Below are 18,704 nucleotides of genomic sequence, written 5' to 3'. Positions count from 1 at the left end.
GGACGTTCTTTGTGTTTTAAAAGTTGTGTTTTGTATGTATGTACTTGATGGGTTGTTTTGCATGTATTTTGTTGTTCACTTCATCTTTTTTTGCATTTTGTATGTTTTTATCTTTTTTAATTTCACATGTTTTGTATGCATTTTCTTATTAAAACCAGTTTTTCTTATATTTTCATGGAATTTAGGGTGAGGTTGTTTAACTTTCTGTGATGTGCTATTCTCTATAAGTACTTCATGGTCTCATTGTGCTGTTTAGAATTTTAAACGCCAGTTCAGGAGTGAGTACTTCAAATATATATCCCTAACACAGAAAGAGCAATGGTTATATTTCTGACTACATCTCTGTACTGTTACCAATCTTATAGTATTCATACGTTGTGAAATATCTAATTGAAGTATCTGAATACTCCCACCACTGACAGTTCTTTCGTGGTGCTCTGTGTAACTCTTCGGTCGTCCGACAGGCAGCGCTCTCGGTCCATCTTCTCCCTCAGCAGCAGCAGCAGCTCCGTTATTTCTAAGGTCTTTTTCTTTTTTGTCCTTTTCGCCTCGTGGGATACAGACCGCTATTCTCAGATCTCCGGAGGAGCAGTGTGGAACAATCGTGGCCTTATAAAAGGGACGTGGAAGCAGCGGTGCACATTTAATCCAGGAGACTGAATGAGCTGCATGTAGATTTCCTCCTGGAGAAGCAGTTGCAGTAAGTAAGTTTTGTTGAGTTTCTTTTATAGAGATTAAAACAGATTGCATTTGGGAGACAGAGACATAAATATGCTCACAGGTTGCGTTTTTTTAGAGTCATGTATTTGCATCTTTGCATCTTCCTCTCTGATTCATTAATTCCTGTGAGTTTGCTCTGCAGATTCGAATCATTCAATCTAGATTTATTTTATTTTAATTGGTTTTTGTTGCCTGTTGCACAGACTCTTGCTGTTTCTTTCCTCCTCATTCATTTAGTTTTGACTCATTTATTTATTAGTGATAACAGATTTGACCTCATCATTTTGATTACATCCTAAAAGTGTTTTAGACGATCGGAGATTGTAAAAGTTGTGGTGGGTTTCCCTGCACCCCTTCTGTTCCCCAACCCCCTTCCCCTTTAAAATAAGAGGCTGCATGCAAGAAAATGTTTGAAAAGACAGATTCTTTATATGTTGGCGGTTTATATGAGGGTAAAACAAAGTTAAGGATGCTCTCAACTGCTACAATCCATGTATTTCTTGACACAGTTCCATAGATTATAAAATCAGTTATATTATCTTTCTTTTTTGTAGCTGATACATATTTATACATGGTGAGAAATCAAGATGTTTAGCAGATAAGTAAGCACGAATAAGTAAGATGTTCCCCTCAGAGAGAGCTGCTCTCTAGATGTTAGTTATTCTGTGTGCGTACAAGACTCTGGGTGATGCAGACTTTGGTGTGAGGAGCAAACCAAGTTGCCTATTTAAAAACTGGCAACTGTGATAAGTGTCGTCGCCAGTGAGAGCGAGCAGAGACAGGGAGGATAATGTGTCTGCGAGCCACACAAAGCACTCATCGGCTTTGCTTTTCTTGAAGTGAAGCAGTGATAAATGGTGAGATCGAATGTTTTTGGAGGTCAGCTCCATGCTCGTGAGCATAAATAAAAGCCTAAGCCATGCTTTGAAGCTGCTACCTGCTGGGGCAGTAACTTGCTCCAGGGCTTCAGTAGCAGCTCAGCATGGAGCTGAGGGGAGGTAGAGTCGCTGAGAGGAAAATCTAACTCTGTGTGACACTGAGCTGTGTGTTGTGGACACCCGGGAGCAGCCGGAATCTTGGTGACACAATGATTGAAGTGGGATTTCACGTGATACTGACCACTGTCCTGTGCAGCATCCTGCTGGTGGCTGTGGTGGCTCTGCTCTGCTTTTTCACCTGCAGACTGGCTGGAGCGCTGCCTCTTGGTGGACCTGGCACCGTTTAAGGTCACTCGGGTCTGCTGCATCTGAGGAATGGTAAACAGGACATCAACGCAGTTGAGGAGGTTAAGTTCTGGCCTCTGTCCATTAGTTTGTTTGTCTGTTGGCTTGGTTGTCAGCAGGATTACATATAAAACCTGGTGGAAGATGAACAATGATTGGCGAAGAGGAATTTCTTTTCCACAATCTTCAACGTTGTGAAACATGGCTTTATCTTTCACATATTCACTGCTTTACCAGGGTGTAGTTCACGGACCTTGAATGTAAAAATCGAATATTTTTAAGGAAGTGATATCTATGAGTGTGTGTAATTTGGTGTGGGTCTGGAGGAGGTATGAGCTCTACTGAATATCATCTGTTGTTTTTAAATCCACTTTACCATGTCCTGGTTCAGAGTCCATCCTGGTACAAACATTTTCTTATACTCAGTATGGAAGAGTGCAGTTCAAAATCAAAATGCATGTAAAGTGAATGACTCAAGACTTGAGGTGAAATTAGAGCGTTTGATTTAACTACATCAAAGTAGACGAACTTACGCTGCAGTTTGTGTGGGGCGGAATCGTAAATGAGATCTTTGTGTAAACTGAACCAAAAATAATCAGAAACCTTGTGCCACCACTGCACAGGTGACATCATTTTGAGATAAAAGTATAACTGTGTTGAGTCTCTCTCTTGGTGCCGGATGTGTCCAGTCAATCATCTGGTGTTAATCGGCTTTGTTATGGCCCCGTAAACCTCTCGGTGCTATGGAGCTCAATCCCATTAAAATGACCTTGACTGTAAGCACGGGGAAGAAAGGAGGAGGGTGTGGATAATTATAAATGAAAGCCTTACTGGCCAGGACCCACATGGGCCCCTGCTGTGACTACTTGCATTCGCAGCAAGGCCCAAAGCTTCACTTTACCAAGCGTTCCGTTCGTTTCTGCTGCGAGGCCCAGCGGTGGACTGGCTTTTTAACAAGCGAGGCCACGAATGGACGAGAAAATATAAAGAAATGTGATATTGCTTTGATGACATGAAGCAGACTGCTGCTTGTGTTCTTGTTCTTTACGCCTTCACCAGTCTTTTCTTATTTTATTTAGAAAGCCTATGGAGGCTGCGAGGGGATGAGTTATACCACCACTTCTCTCCACTATTCCTTTTAAGGCCAAGCTGAGCAAAGAACTAATGCTCCAGTTGTTGCCTTGTCCAGATCTGCCCCTCTTTACGGACTCTTCCACTTTTATGTCTTCTCTTTGCTTGTGTGTCTGTGTCTAGATTGTGTGTTTCACCTGTGTGGCTCACCAGGCCCTTGTGTATCTTCTCATTTCGTCATCTTCCCATTGTCGTCTCCTTGCGCATCTGCTCAGTTCATGTGTCTCTGCATAGCCTGGAGCACAATCAGAGCTGGTGTGAGCCTGTTAATCCACATTAAATGACCTTCACTGCACCTGACTGCTTACTTCATGTCAACATTTTGGGGGCTTAAAATCCTTTAACACGACACACTCAGCAAGAAGAGCCTGTGGTTGTACTCAACCTGCAGAGCAACAAGGTGAACCAGAAGTGCTGGTATCAGGCTGAAGTAGGTGTGTTTAGTTCAAACCGTTCTGAGTAAAATAAATACTAAACCAGTATGTCAGCGTCAGCAAGTGACAAGATGACGTAAACTTAACCACTACTGTGTTTACCTTCTCTCCTACAGCTGTGAGGCTGTGCAGCAGACGGGCTCCCTCAGCTGCTCCAAGTGGCATGTTATGGCTGTCTAGAGAAACACGTCAGCCACCGAGAAGAAAATATGAAGGTGACAGCCCTGCTCATTATCTGCTCCTGTCTGATCTTGGGGAGTCTGGGGAAGCCGCAATTCCCTGGTAAGTTACTGTGTTGTTAGTCAGACGCCACACAAACAACAACGGAGTAAGTAACTCAGCAACACATGTTCAGAACACACAGTTATTTCAGTTTGCAGGAGGACGTTAAAAGTCTTAAAGGAAGTTTATCTATCCTAAAGGATTTCCTGTTTTGTCTAACCCTAACCCTAACCCTTAAATTTGAGCCAATTCAGAAAATAACAGGAATGTATTGTTTCTAAAAAGGTTTCATCCTGTTCATCGTCTTGACAGTTGTTTAAAAAAAGCTTATCCGGTGTAACGAACACAGATTCTTAACTTGTCAACCCTTGTACACAATTTGACTCTGTCTAAAAGGGTTGACATGAGGAGCTAGAGCAGCGACTGACACTTATCTTAATTATCAATTAATCTGCTGAAGTAATTGAAAAAGTTAACTATCATAGCTTACTAAGAAATCAATAATAAATATTTTACAGAAATTCTTATAACATAAATCTTTTCTTCCTAAAAATAGACCTTAATTGTAAAATGATTATCAAAATAGTTTTTTTTAATTTCAACTTCAACAAATTGAATAGCCCACTTGTTTCATCTCTACTGTCATACATGTTGTGGTCATAGTGGTGATGAGTAAGAACGTTTTTTCAAATTTCCAAATCATCATTAAATTATAAAGTTTGGGAATATTTCCTTAAATATATTTCCCCTTGCTTTAAGTGAAACATAACTGTGTTCTGAATAATCTGATCCACATTTACTGTAATAAAATGTATCTGTTGAATCCTGTAACCATCCACAGCCAACCAGACTTCTTATTGTTTATTGTGATGCACAGAGAAAGAAAAGGACCCTAAGTTTTGGAATGTGTGGGCCCAGCAGACCCTGAAAAACGCCCTGACTCTGCAAAAGCTCAATACAAACAAAGCAAAGAACCTCATCCTCTTCCTTGGAGATGGTAAATCAAGATTTTTCATCCTGTGTAAAACCACTAAAAGGGGGAAATGTTTTCAGTAATCTCATCACTAAACACCCTAATTGTTAGATTCTCTTCAGTCTTGACCACATTGCCCTTGTTATTTATCTATAGATGTGATTAATTATAAAAAAAAACCCAGCCAAGTTTATAGTTTATGCAAATTAAAATGCTCTTTATAAAGATCCATCAACCCAGTGGAAAATGAGATTTGTTTTTAATGGTTAACAGTAAACTACACTGCGCTGCCACCACATCACTGGGCTTCTGTTTGTGCCGGGACGCTCGTTGGTTGCATAATAACTTTTATCCTCCATCGGGCCTCTGCTCTCTCTGTTTGGACAACATGCACAGAGAGACATTCTTGTGCACTGCAGCATGCGTGCTCATGTTAGTATAGTTACAGAATAACAGGCAGCATCTTATGGCATTGAGAAATAGTTGGCAGGACGCAACAGGAGATGATTGTCTATCTGGAAACTGTTTCTCAGGCAAATCCCAAGAAAACCAATGGCTAGAGTGAAAGTAATGAGTCTCACGTTGACCCATTGTGTCTCTAAGCCTTAGATTTATTATTGTGCAGGACAGAGTTCAACATACAAGTGAGTTTTATCACTAGGGAGGCCAAACCAAACACCAATAGAGTAATGACATTTTCAGTTCACGCAGCTCTTCCAGATCCATATCCAAATACATCCTCACTTCTTGTGACCTAAAATGGTATAAGACACCATGAGTTTGTGGGTAGGACATTCAGATATTCATCCTAGACAAAAGAACAACAACGAAAACGTGATGGATCAAGCTGTTCACAGATCAACTACACAAGGTCTTTTCTTCCTGTCCCCTCAAAAGTTTCTCTCTTTTTCCTTATTTTCCTTTGAGTGTCTGTTTTAAAAGTAATTTCTCTCTAAGTAAATGTTTTGTCTCATAGCAGTAATCTTATCTCACTAAAGTGGCAAAAAGGCAACAGTCTGTCATACATTACAAAATGAGCACAGCAGTGAATGAAATGTGTCAATATTTGTCTTTCCTGCTCACCCTGAGGGAGAAAGATAATACCATCTAACAGTATACTTTTGGTGCTTAGGGATGGGCGTTCCCACGGTAACAGCTGCTCGAATCCTGAAGGGTCAGCTGAATGGACAGAGCGGAGAGGAGACGCAGCTGGAGATGGACAAATTCCCTTTTGTGTCTCTGGCTAAGGTCTGATATGGTCATTATATCACACAGTATAGGGGAATGTATTGATCTTGCTTTGGCCATTGATGGTTTCCTGACAAAGGTCTGTGACTGTAAACAAGGTCATTTAGTGGGTTATGTCAATCTGGCTGTGTATCATGATACAGATTTGTTCGATTAGTTTCTTTATGTATACCTGTATATGTTTATGTACTAGATTAAGAACAAGTGGCAATATTCTATATTTTTTTCGCTATCAACAATTCTGATGAAAAGACTCTGATGTTCAATGAAAAGGATGCATTTTCCTTATATGGCTTCACTAAGCCTTACATTGGCTAATCCCTCAGATTTCATCTGGCTACAAGCAAGTTAGAGGTGCAACGCACAGCCCAATTCATGTTTCTGCATTAAAGCTACACTGTAGCCTGTACAGAGACGCCAGATAATTTATAAATAAGCGGACCAGAAACCGAAATACACTCACCACCAGCATAGAAACTCTACCACCAATAGTGTTTTGGCTGTGTAATTGCAGTGCAACTCACACACACACTTACACACAACTTTGAATGCTTGGCCCCATGCATAGGCTATGTGCTACGCGGTGTAGCCTCAATTCAGAAGCATGAATCAGCTACCACTGTGATTAACCCCAGTAGGAGGTGAAAAAGCTTTGTGTCAGAAATCCCAGGGCTAAACCTGAAGTTACCTGGTTAACCACAAATCTTGTTTAGCAAAATTACTTTATCTTACTAATGAGTAATATCTGTGTAACCAAAGCCTGATATAGCTTGTTTCTCTGAGCTATGGAGCTTAATTGTTGTCCATAGTTGAAAAACATTCCTTCATTGCTCGAGCATCCAGTTCCAGCTGTAGTGTAAGTGGCATCTTAGACAATAACCGAAACAAAATTTAATTATCTTGCATTCATTCCGTCTCAATACATGACTTGACACGAATACATGGTACATGGTGGACGGATTTGTGTGTCAGTCATTCTGAGAGCAGGATTATCAGGGGCCTTAGCCCCTAGTAGGGTCTCCCAAGGCAATTTTGTCCCAGGGGAGAGGCCAGACCAAGAGTTGTTAACATTAACAGGGACTTTGAGATTGCATCATCTTGCCCGGATTAGGAAAATTGGGGAACCCGAGAGGACCATGATGACCTTTGTGTAGGAGGAGTTCAAGGAGGGCATGGAGAAAGAGTTTCAGTTGGCGTCAAGAATGCTCAGGCAATCTCAGGAAGGGGAAACAGGGCTTAGCCCAAGCTGTTTTCAGCAGGGGAGGAATTCTGGGGGGGATGGGGGCTCTCCAATATCTCTGGCAAAGGTCCTGTACCTGAGAATTTACTTTTTACTGTTCAGCCACCCAAGGAAAGCTTCCTTGGGTGGCTGCCAGGGTGCTGCGCAAGGATGCAATGACAAACCTCAGATTCCTTTGAAACAACATGGATGAAACAGTAGACCAACACATTGGACCAAACCTCGCAGGGCTGCTTGAGTTTGTCCATCCAGTCTACATATGTTTTATGAATTTGGAGAAGAACTATGACTGGTCTCTTTGGAGAACGTGTGAGGAATATTTTATGGGAATATGAGATTCCGCTGTTATGAGCCATCCAGTCTTTGTGTAAAGTTGTATCTGTAGGCGTGGGAAGTCAAACACATTCCCTAAGGGTACTGATATCTGCCAAGTTAGTCCCTTCCCACCAGTATTTTCACTGACGCAGTTGGGAGGGTGGGGTTGTACAATTTGGGGGACTCTGAATTTCCTGTGGTTCTGTTAGCTTTATCTGACCATGACCTTTAGCGTGCATTGCGTTAGTTTGAAGCTGAGTGCAAAGCAGCTGGGATGAGCAAGTCTGAGGTCATGGTTCTCTGCTGGAAAACAGTGGATTGCTTCATTCAGGTTGGGATGGAGATTCTGTATCTTGGTCTTGTTTACGACTGAAGGTAGAATAGAGCAGGAGATTGAAGGGCAGATTTGGGTAGTGGCAGATATAAGACAGGCTCTGTACCAGACTGTTGTGGTAAAGAGGGAGCTGGCAGACAGAGCTTTCGATTCACAAGTTAATGTTGAACCAAAGGAGATATTCAATTTACAATGATTTACCATTGATGAGCAGCAATTCTACAATCGGTAATAGAAAGTTTACTGACTAATCATCATGTTTTAGTCAGTGGCTGTTACTGAAGGGATAGCACCTGTCATGTTCACACAACATCAGAATGACTATAAACAATCCAATTTCATCTCTGCAATCTGATCACATGTCAATGCCCTGTGTCCCTGCAGACATATAACACGAATGCACAGGTGCCAGACAGCGCTGGCACGGCCACAGCTTACCTCTGCGGGGTGAAGGCCAACGAGGGCACAGTGGGCGTGAGTGCAGCTGCTGTCCGATCCCAGTGTCAGACTGCAAAGGGGAACGAGGTCACCTCCATCCTCAGATGGGCTAAAGATGCAGGTAGAGTGACGTGATTTAACACAGGCCTGTTTCAGTTTCCTTGTCTCAAGATCTGTGGCTTGGATGCAGAATTCTGGCTTTAGTCAATGCTGCTCATTCACCTTCTCAACTGTTTATCATTTGATCCACAGTTATTTAAGAGCTGTTTGTGAGTGACATTTATTCAACCACAAAGTGTATTTTCATGTTCTCATTATAGACTAGTCCACTAGACCAATCATCAAGTTTCATAAGGTTTTTAGTTGTTTTCCTAACCCTGATGTATCTGCATCCCTGAATCAAATCATTGTTAAAAAGTGGTTTGTATTTGTTTAACACATATAAAACCAGTCACACATGGGTTTGAGTGACTTTACTTTCAATAAGGAGTTAAATGCTGTATCCATAGTGCCAGACCGAAACATCTCATACAAACATTTTCAGTCAAAAGCCACAAACGTGGCCTATTTTATTAGAGTCCCAATGACTGACATTTGATTTACTTTGAGAATGAGCATTTACCTTTCAAGGATGCATCAGTGTTATGTTATTTCATCTGTTGAATGTTTTTAAGACAAAATGATAAAGGCAGCACAGAAGAGGAAACAAGATGTGAAAGGAATTTAAACCTTGGATTTTTAGAGAGCAGTGATTGGGACAACTTGGGGGTGGGTGAGGGTCATGGTGTGTGTGTGTTAGTGTGTGTGTGTGTGTGTGTGTGAGGGATCAAAGGTCACAGATAATAAGAAATCCAATCATTCCTCGGGGGACATGGCAGGCAGCAGATGACCTCCTGTACAAAGCAAATAGAAGTGTGTTTTTTCATTTTACAAGACTGGCCTGTTCTTGCTTTACCGGTCTTTTTTTTTTTAACTTTTACACCCAGAAGATTAACTAGAGGTTTTTCATGTTTTATGATTTCCTCTATATGTTTAAAGGATAAGTGCTGACTTTGTTTAGATAATAATTGCCTGTGAAGTGATTCCCAGAATTGGAATTTTGTGTTTACAATCGTCAATAAAAATATTGTGAATTTTGAGAAACTCTTCTTTTATTCAGACGGACGTACTGTATGTGTTTGTGTCAAATGCAGGAAAGTCAGTGGGAATTGTGACTACAACGCGTGTCAACCACGCAACTCCCAGTGCAGCTTACGCCCACAGTGTGGACAGAGACTGGTACTCGGACAACGAGATGCCAGATGAAGCGCTGCAGGCTGGCTGTAAGGATATCGCCAGGCAGCTCTTCGAAAACATTCCCAACATTGATGTGAGTGGAAAGCATTGACTCTGACCAGAGCTGAAACTATTCTTTGATGAACACAAATTTTTTGTGTGTTTTTTCCATGCTAGCGGCATGGCTTTAGACTTTATGTCTATTTGGGTATATCACTCCGATTAAAATAAGTATTGGATGGATTGCAGTGGATTGAAATTTTCACAGGCATTTATCCAAACATCCAGAGAATTAAACCCAGTGACTCTAGTGATCCCCTGACTTTTCCTCTAGCACCACCAGCATTAGTAACCAACATGTATGCATGTAGTTTATTGCAAAATCTCTGAAAGAAAAAACTGTAGAATTAAATCATGGTCCCCTCAGAATAAACTGTAATAACTTCATCGGGTCATAATTTGAATTGCCTAACTTTGGTTTCTGATCAATTTCTTGCAAAATGGATGATATTCCCTTTGGTCTCAGCTGGACATTGTGTTAAGTATTGATCAGCTGTTTACATACTAGCAGTCTTACTATGTGAATGTGTATTTTGCTGTAAGTACTACTGTGTCATAATAGTCCAATTAAAAGCCTTCTTTTTAATTGCTGGTCTTACAAAACAAGAAAGTTGCTATTACACAACTGTGATTGGCATTTTATGGACAAAGCAATTAATTGAATAATCAAGGAAGTAATTGGTAAGTTCACTGAATAGCTCTCTGAATTTTAGTTCACCTTTAGATTATGTGGGTTCCATTTAACTTAAATGAACCCAATTGGGCTTAAAACAAACTTGAAAATGTAATTGTCAGAAGCTTTGTACTGAAACAAACCAACGTTTATTCCTAGTACCCTTACAACTGCAATATTCAATTTCATTGTTTTTGTGTTGCTGCAATTCTCTGAGCATGTGGTCATTGGATTCCAAAAATGGCTGTGATTGAGACAGTAGTTTTGTCTTCTATTCTGTGGCTTTTCAGGTAATTATGGGTGGAGGCAGGAAGTACATGTTCCCCAAAAACACGTCAGATGTGGAGTACCCTAGCATGGCGAAGCACAGCGGCACACGCAAAGACGGCAGAAACCTGGTTCAGGAATGGACTGACAGAATGAAGGATAAAGTAAATTTCTCCTCCTCTTCATTCGGTTTGCTCCCCTCTGCTTTCTGCTCCCTCTTTTATCTTCCCAATTACTTTCGCATATTTTGTCTTGAGTTCAAAGTGACTGTAGCATTACCGGTTACACTGCACTGTACATTTGTCTTTCTTTTTTTAATATGCAGAAAGGCCATTATGTATGGAACAAGAGTCAGCTCTTATCACTGAACCCTAACAACGTGGATTACTTATTGGGTGAGTTTTCAGCCTTAGTGTCATTATGAAACTCTCATTGAAGTGTAAATGAAGAGCCATACTGTACGTGCATGAATTTGCTGTGGGCTTATTTTCTTCCAGTTATATCCTACTTCTCCTTGAACTGTTATTCCAGGTCTCTTTGAACCTGGGGATCTGACATACGACTTGGAGAGGAACAAAGAGAATGACCCTTCACTGACAGAGATGGTGGAGGTGGCCATCAAGATCCTGAGGAGGAACCCCAGTGGATTTTACCTGCTTGTGGAAGGTGAATCTTTACCTGTGTTGTACTGAAAAGTGTTAACTTGCTTTGGATGTACTGTTTGTCTATACTGGGTTAATTTAGTATGCTTCACACTTCTCACTTGACTTAAACAAACCCTACAATTGGGGAGAACTGCCTGTTGAGCTCAAAAGGCATCCATGGTGCTGGACTTGGTTGTTCACACACAAAGCAATGGAGGTAGTTGTGTGAAAAATGAAACAAAGAGAGCTTGAGGACAATTGCTTACTTTCACACCTTGCAAGTAACGTGGGCAGGCTCAATAGAAGCTGTGTCCCAATTCCTTTCCAAGACCTTACCATTTTAAAAGGCTCATTGAAATGTGGCTAAGAAATATTTCCTTCCATTCCTGTGCAACAAAGGATGCAGTGAGTGGATCCATCTCTAGTCAACCTATCACAGTTTACAAGCTTGTGGCACAAATAGGAAATCCTTTACAGATAGTTTCATTTCAGATGACCTTGCAACCGTGGTCTATGAGCCACCTTCATAGAGCATGTCTACTGAGTCATCCAAATGATGTGGCCTCTAATTTGGGACTCAGCTATTGTCAGATGCAGACTTCTCTGAATCCAACTGCAGAGGCTTATAAACTCTCCGAATTGACACCATTAGCTTATTTGTGGAGCTACTCTATTGGAGAGAACACATCTACACATTGGCACGTCTCACTTATTCATTGTTGTATGTTTTCAAGATATCTCTGCAAAGAACGTCAGAGTGCATTCTTGCAGAGATAATTTGTAACTTCCTTCACTTGCTATCTGTTTGACTTCGTAGCTCAACCTTGAGTCCCACGGATATTGCAGACGGAACAGCAAACTCTGTTCTATATTATGGGTAACCAGAGGCCAAGGGAAAACTCGTTTCCGCCATTGACTCCCACTTGACAAACAGGAAATCATTTGAATTTTCTTCATGTTTACTGTACATGTAGTGTATGTTGCTTTTTCTATATTCATAGTGTCACCATTGTTGGATCCTCCACTTTACTGAAAAGCTTGTTGTAGCAATTGGTTGCTCTTAGAAAGTTCCTTCGACTAAAAGTTCTTGTTACTTTTGGGCAAAACGCAGCAATAAAATGTTAGGTAACATTTACATGGAATAGCATAATCAACTATGCAAACAAATAAATGTGATAGTTTGTGGTATAAATAATTTCTACTGCTGCGAATTAAATTAAGCCTAAGGAGGAGAAAACTAAACCTGAGCCATTCCAAGAACATTTTGTATTTTCCTGTCTTATTTTCATTGTAACTGTATCGGCCCAAAATATCAGCATGATATTGGATACAGTGGGAACAGGAAATGTGGTGTTGATAGCCAAGTCGGTGTCAGCAATGTGTAGGCTATAGCAGGAAGAGGAATTTTGCTGTTGATAAGCCTCTGTACATGCAAACACCTGCATGTATCACAGCATAAGTTCAGCTATGGGCTTAAGAGGTCAGTTTTTCTATAATATGGTGTTGATTGAAACCCCAACACCTTTTTGATAGTAGAATTTTGGTTCGCATATGAAAATGTTTGTCAGAGAATCAGAAATCAGAAACACTTTATTGATCCCAGGTGGAACTTGTTTTGTTACAATTGCTCCAAGCGAGAGTAGAAATATAAGCATATAAGATTAAAACTAAATAAATAAATAAAATATGAAATATATGCAATATGTGCATACTGTACATTGAATATTTAGTGCAAGCATTGATATGCATTGTGATGACTCCATTCTGTTGACTCAGAGTATTCGACACTCAGATGGCCACAGGCAGGAATGACTTCCTGCGGCACTCTGTGGTGCAACTACTTTGGCCGTCTCACACTTCTAGACCCATTGGAAGGATTGTTGCACCCAGCCTCTCTTGGTCAAACAGCTAAAGACAGCTGAAGTTAATTTTAAAGTATGCAATGACCTCAGGTGTTTCCTCCTCTTTAAGGGGGACGTATTGACCATGGACACCATGAGGGAAAGGCCAAGCAAGCTCTGCATGAAGCTGTGGAAATGGACCGGGCCATCGGCCAGGCAGACCTCATGACAAGCATCCACAATACAATGACCATAGTTACTGCGGACCATTCGCATATGTTCAACTTCGGAGGCTACACACTCAGAGGAAACACAATATTCGGTATGTAATCATGATTCACACCGTTACTATTTATTTCTATTTATTTTACATTGTTGTACAATATGACTCTAAGTAGTCCAAAATGTTATCCTGGTGAAAATGCTTTATGCCCTGTCTCCTTTATCTGCAGGTCTGGCCCCCATGATGAGTGATGTTGACCAGAAGCCCTTTACCTCCATCTTATATGGGAACGGACCAGGTTACAAAACTGTCAGTGGTGTGAGGGAGAACGTGTCCACTATTGATTACCGTAAGTGAAATCATGTAGCCACCAGATCAGTGTATATTTTTTAGGAAAGATATTATATTTAAAAGGCACTTCTGCATTGGTTCAGATTACGCAGGGTTGTGGTCCAGGGGTTGTGATTGGACATGTATGCAACATGTATGCAACAGGCTGCACATTCTGTGGATGTGCGTGGGGTTGTGCTGTGGTTCTGTCTTTGCGTATCGTGAACCGAAACCATGGACGGTGTGGGAGCGGTTGTGTCTCAGAGGTCAGAGCAGTTGTCCTCTAACCAGAAGGTCGGCGGTCAGATTCCAGTCTTCCCTAGTCTGTATGCCGAAGTGTCCTTGGGCAAGTTTGAAATTGAAGAGAAAGTGCTGCACATATCCTGCACTGTATGGATTTGTAGTAAAGTAAAGAGGCCTTTTTTTGTCATTGAACAGGATACAATGGAATTTCTGAGGTGACTCCCAGCAATCAGCAATAAAATGAGAAAAACAAATATATGCATATGTGCATATATTGTGTACATATGTACACACGACAATAATGCCGCTCTGTACTTTACTGTAAAGCACTTTGAGTGGCCATCAGGACTAGAAAAGACAATATAAATACAGGCCATTTACCATTTGTCTCAGGCGATCTGATCACAAGTGGACAGCTCTCTAAGTACAGGTGAAAACACTCCCTAGACACATGGAGGACAGAGATCTCTCTCTTTCACTGACACACACACATACACACTTATAAACATACTGACAATACAGCTATGTCTATATTCAAGCTAGCTAATTCATTTGGTCTTTGCAAGCATCAGACTGGAGGTTCATTTGCATATAGAATGGGGGAGATCCGATCACGAGTGGTCACTGGAGACACACATAGGGATGAATTCTAATGCCTGGTGTGAACTGATTGTGAGGTGAACTGAGGTGTGAGCCTTCATGTGTGAGTTGAGTTGTTGCAAAGCCAATTTTGAAACCATCATTTGTTTATATCCATATTTGCTCTTCAGTCGTCTTTCCTGTCTTTGTTGGAACATTTTTCGGGTGTGTTAATGCCATTGGACAAACTATGTGTGTCTATATCCTTTTGGATGTGCACAACATCAGGGGGGTCCACTTAGTGTTACCAGAGGCCCAAACCTCCACAGGGAGCCTTTAATTTAAGGAGGCTTTTATTCATCCCTCATTTTGGCATCAAGAATAACTATTAACATTTTTCTCTGTGTTGTGACCTTTCAGAGGAAAACAACTACCAGGCCCAGGCAGCTGTACCTCTAACCATGGAGACTCATGGAGGAGAGGATGTTGCAGTGTTTGCTAAAGGTCCCCTCGCTCACCTACTCCATGGGGTCCATGAGCAGAACTACATCCCCCACGTGATGGCTTACGCAGCCTGCATCGGCCAGAACAGGGAACACTGTATGTCATCCAGCGGGACCACACCCCCTTTACACCCCGCCCTCTCAAGCATCGCAGTCCTTCTGGCAGTTGCCCAACTTCTCTGCTGACTTACCTCTGACAACAACACATTTTGATGGACAAATTTGACACTGAATTCAGAAGCAACTGAATGTATAGTTAGCGAAACAGTAAAAAAAATAAGGATGCGTCTAACCCTGTGCATAGAAAAAGCACTGAAAACCTCACATAACATTTTGTCCAGTAATGGAAGTTGTAAACTCTCTTGACCAATAAAAATGTGTTTTCTGATAATCGTGTCAGTTTTGTCGCAACATTAATGGTTGAAAAGTTTTTTTCTCATTTCCAAAATACACTTTCTCCTAAATTGTCATGAGTGGATGTTAATGTTGCTGCAGTTAAAGTTGTTGAGTCAAATTTGTCAACATTTAATAGTTAAAGAAAACTGTGAATAGACATTAAAAAAAATCTTGGCATGAGACAAGTGAAACGACTCTACAGACAACACACAATCCTATTCTTTTCTGTTTATCTTTCCCCGTCAATGTCACAAATTCACCATTCGACGCACATCTGCAGCGGAAGACCAAATGTAACAGTGAATATCTTTTTTCTTTAAATCTCCCATATGTTGTATGTTGTATTCTTCCATCCGCTCTGTTGTGGCTTGTGTGGAATGTGAATGGACTGAAGCCACTCATTCTGTGGCATCACGTGCTCACTGGGAAAACAGAGGAATCCTGTTGGCTGAAGCATGAAAGGGGGAGGTTTAGTGATCAATGTGTATGAAATGAACTTCCCATGCAGTCTCCACTATACCCTCAGTATCACCACAAATAATGGCTGCTTGGAATCCACAGAAGGCCTCAGGGGCCACTTAATGTATTCTTGTGAACTTGCTTTGCTGATTACATTTTTCTTATGCTTCTTGGCAGCTTTACAAATCCGTACCCTGTAATCCAGTTTTATCTTTTGTATTCTATATTTAGAAATACACGACGATGGGTATCAGGTTGAACAGCATGAAAATTCAAGAGGGGTTTCAACTCCCAACTTCATCTTTCTCTCAAATGTATTTCTACATGACTCACGGCCATGAAAATCTCAGAAAAATGAAAACCGCTTGTTTGTCTTTTTTTATTATTTTATTCATCAATGATGAGGTAAAATGATTAAGGCAACAAACAATCACTGGTGAGGAAGAATCAATCAACCAATCAGAGTTATAAGTTGGTGGTATTTTCTCCATAGAACAATATTATAAGAGACATCTGTAAAAAGTTCATATGACACCTCCAACAGCTAACAAAGACAATTACTACTTGTCACATGAAATGATCAAGCTGCTTTCAGACATGGACTGAGATTCTTCCAAAATGTTCTTGAGGGGCTGTATGTGAGAACGCTCTGGACATTCTCCAGAACTTTTCCTGCCAGCGCCCATTAACAAAAACACATGATTCCTGCATGTCCGGACTCCTTCATGCGTACCCAGGAGCAGTGGGGAATTTGTTCAAATTGCATATGGAACTGTCCCAAGTTTTCCAAATTATAGATACTTAAGAGGGGAAATATTCTCTTTAAATCCATTAAGCTGTATTTTGTCCACAAGATTTTTTGTGAACTTGAAATATTATATTAAATAACTGATCTTTTAATATATGCACAGAAGTATTATCTCTGTCCATGCTACACTTCTATCAGTTGCTCATCTGTGACAGAGCATTGGAACCCACAAAAAGTTCTGACTGTGTCATCAAATCATGGCTCGCTCTGACACCGATGATCACGTCTCTCATCAAACACATCACCTCGATCTCTCTGACCAGAAACTCAATCATTTCCCTTTCATCCTCTCTCTCTCCTCGCTTTGATTTGGCCACTTTTACTCGGAGTGATTTTATATCAATCAATCTATCCGTCTCTACATTGAGGACCCTCTCTCTTAAATCTGTATCATTATCTCCAGCCCTTTGAGTCGCTGTGGGCATGGTGGAATAATTGAAAAAGAAAAGGAGTGTGTTGAGATTACAGAGCCTGAGACAGATCAAACTAAGAAAGCAACATAGGGCTGACAGCTGTAATTCTGCTGTATAAAAGAAGCACTGAGGCTGCAAGAAGATGCTAATTCTCCCCTTTTCAAAGCAGAGATCCTTCCCTGGGCAGAAAAGTCATTGACCCCCTTCGCTTGGATGATCTACAGTAGCTCAGCATGCACATTTTTAACCTTGAATTACATTCTTAATGACACAAAAAATGTCCTTTGCAATCCGGATCAAGGTTTCCAATGGTTCACATTGTCCATACATACATTTCTAATGCTGCAGAGAGCAAAACATAAATTATAAATTGTACTCTGATACATGGACTTGTAGGTGACCTCATACAATTTGCTCTTCCTTATGTTCACAACAGAAAACAAACAGAGGTTTGAGTGTTTGCTGAGTGGAGCTGGAGCTGCAGGTGAGACGGAGGGTGAGTAGAGTTAGCGGTGGGCTAATTTACATAAGTAGGTGTAGAATTATATCCAAGCCCTTTTAAAACACAATTCGAAATGTGTGATATTGAGGATGACAGCTCAGGGTTTAATCAGTACCAGGCAAGGAACACGGTTCACTTTATTTACTTAGGTTTCTTAATTAGTGTTTAACATGAAATAAAACTCATATCTCAATATAATTTGGATTAAATGTTTTATATTGAAAATAATTTCACTGTTTACCTCTAGCTATTACACTTTCTAATTCTTTGGATTCAGTGTTGAGTTATTTTGTCCTTCCCCTTGCATATTTCTGAACCTGTTCATAATCTCTATAATCTCTTATTGTTTCCAACTGGGAAGACTTGAACATGTCCGAATCACCTTGCTCTACACCCCCCAGCTCCCATCACCCCTCTGAGGGCAGCTAGCATGAGGGTTAATCCCTCTGCAGCCAGTGAGGGCAGAGAGAATCAAGACATGGCCCCGACTTCAGCACATGTTTTTATTTAGCTTCTCAAATTCTTCTCCGTGCAGCCTTAAAGTCATAAATATAATAACTGAAAGTGCCCTGCAGAAATGTGCAGGGGCTTAAGACTATGGGAACTTGATGAATCTGAGAATGAGACTGTTTTCAGACATGGCCTGTGGTTAAAATTCAGAGAATAAGTTTGTCTTTCAAACATGTGCAACCCAGCAGAAGTTCCCTGCACAGATGCATTCACAACAGCATCAAATCCTGAGAGCTGGAGCAGCCGGGTGCAGCAGTCATAGGCAGGAAGTCACATATTAACTCTGTTGTGGAGATCAAGTGATCATGCTACAGCACCCGACACCAGTGTCGGCTCTTCTCACCACAAACTCTCTTGACGTCTTGGTCGATGTCTTCTACGTGTGTGTCACTGTTTTTTCAGTGATATTTCTTTTCTTTTTTAAATTTAACAAGTCGCATGTTTGAAGCATCATCGACCAACCGCGCCTCTCGCTCGCGGGAAATCCAATTCTAGTGGATTTCTACGGACTTTATGCTAAGAGGTCAGACGGAGAAAGTCCAGAGTTCAGTGCCGATGTCTGAAAGCAGCTATAGGGTCCAATTAAAAAGCAATTCCTGTCAAAGTAGCCATATAATAACTAAAAAACAGTGAGAGACACACAGGTGTCTCAGGTTGGTGGGTAGTTACTCCGTTCATGCATTTTCTGAAACAAAGCCTC

The 18,704-nt window shown here is 41.0% G+C and overlaps 1 protein-coding gene across 4 annotated transcripts; it reads left to right on the top strand.

Annotated features, from left to right (window-relative positions):
* The first annotated feature begins 528 nt into the window (after nucleotides 1-528).
* alpl (alkaline phosphatase, biomineralization associated) lies at nucleotides 529-15,307 on the top strand. Of its 4 annotated transcripts, none has more exons than XM_020096839.2 (12): nucleotides 529-700; nucleotides 3,625-3,790; nucleotides 4,608-4,727; nucleotides 5,836-5,951; nucleotides 8,225-8,399; nucleotides 9,472-9,647; nucleotides 10,577-10,717; nucleotides 10,879-10,948; nucleotides 11,085-11,219; nucleotides 13,169-13,360; nucleotides 13,491-13,610; nucleotides 14,834-15,307. In XM_020096839.2, the coding sequence occupies exons 2-12, from the start codon at nucleotides 3,718-3,720 to the stop codon at nucleotides 15,100-15,102; spliced, it is 1,587 nt and encodes a 528-aa protein (XP_019952398.2). In that variant the 5' UTR covers nucleotides 529-700; nucleotides 3,625-3,717; the 3' UTR covers nucleotides 15,103-15,307. The 4 variants fall into 4 exon arrangements, with proteins under 4 accessions (XP_019952398.2, XP_069388707.1, XP_069388710.1 ...); XM_069532606.1 differs by having other exon boundaries at nucleotides 529-704; XM_069532609.1 differs by lacking the exon at nucleotides 529-700 and adding an exon at nucleotides 1,744-1,976.
* Nucleotides 15,308-18,704: the final 3,397 nt, after the last annotated feature.

The sequence above is a fragment of the Paralichthys olivaceus genome, chromosome 2 (assembly GCF_024713975.1).
Source record: "Paralichthys olivaceus isolate ysfri-2021 chromosome 2, ASM2471397v2, whole genome shotgun sequence".
NCBI classification, from domain to species: domain Eukaryota; kingdom Metazoa; phylum Chordata; class Actinopteri; order Pleuronectiformes; family Paralichthyidae; genus Paralichthys; species Paralichthys olivaceus.
The sequence above is the reverse complement of the archived record's forward strand: the minus strand, read 5'-3'. Positions and strand labels throughout refer to the sequence as shown.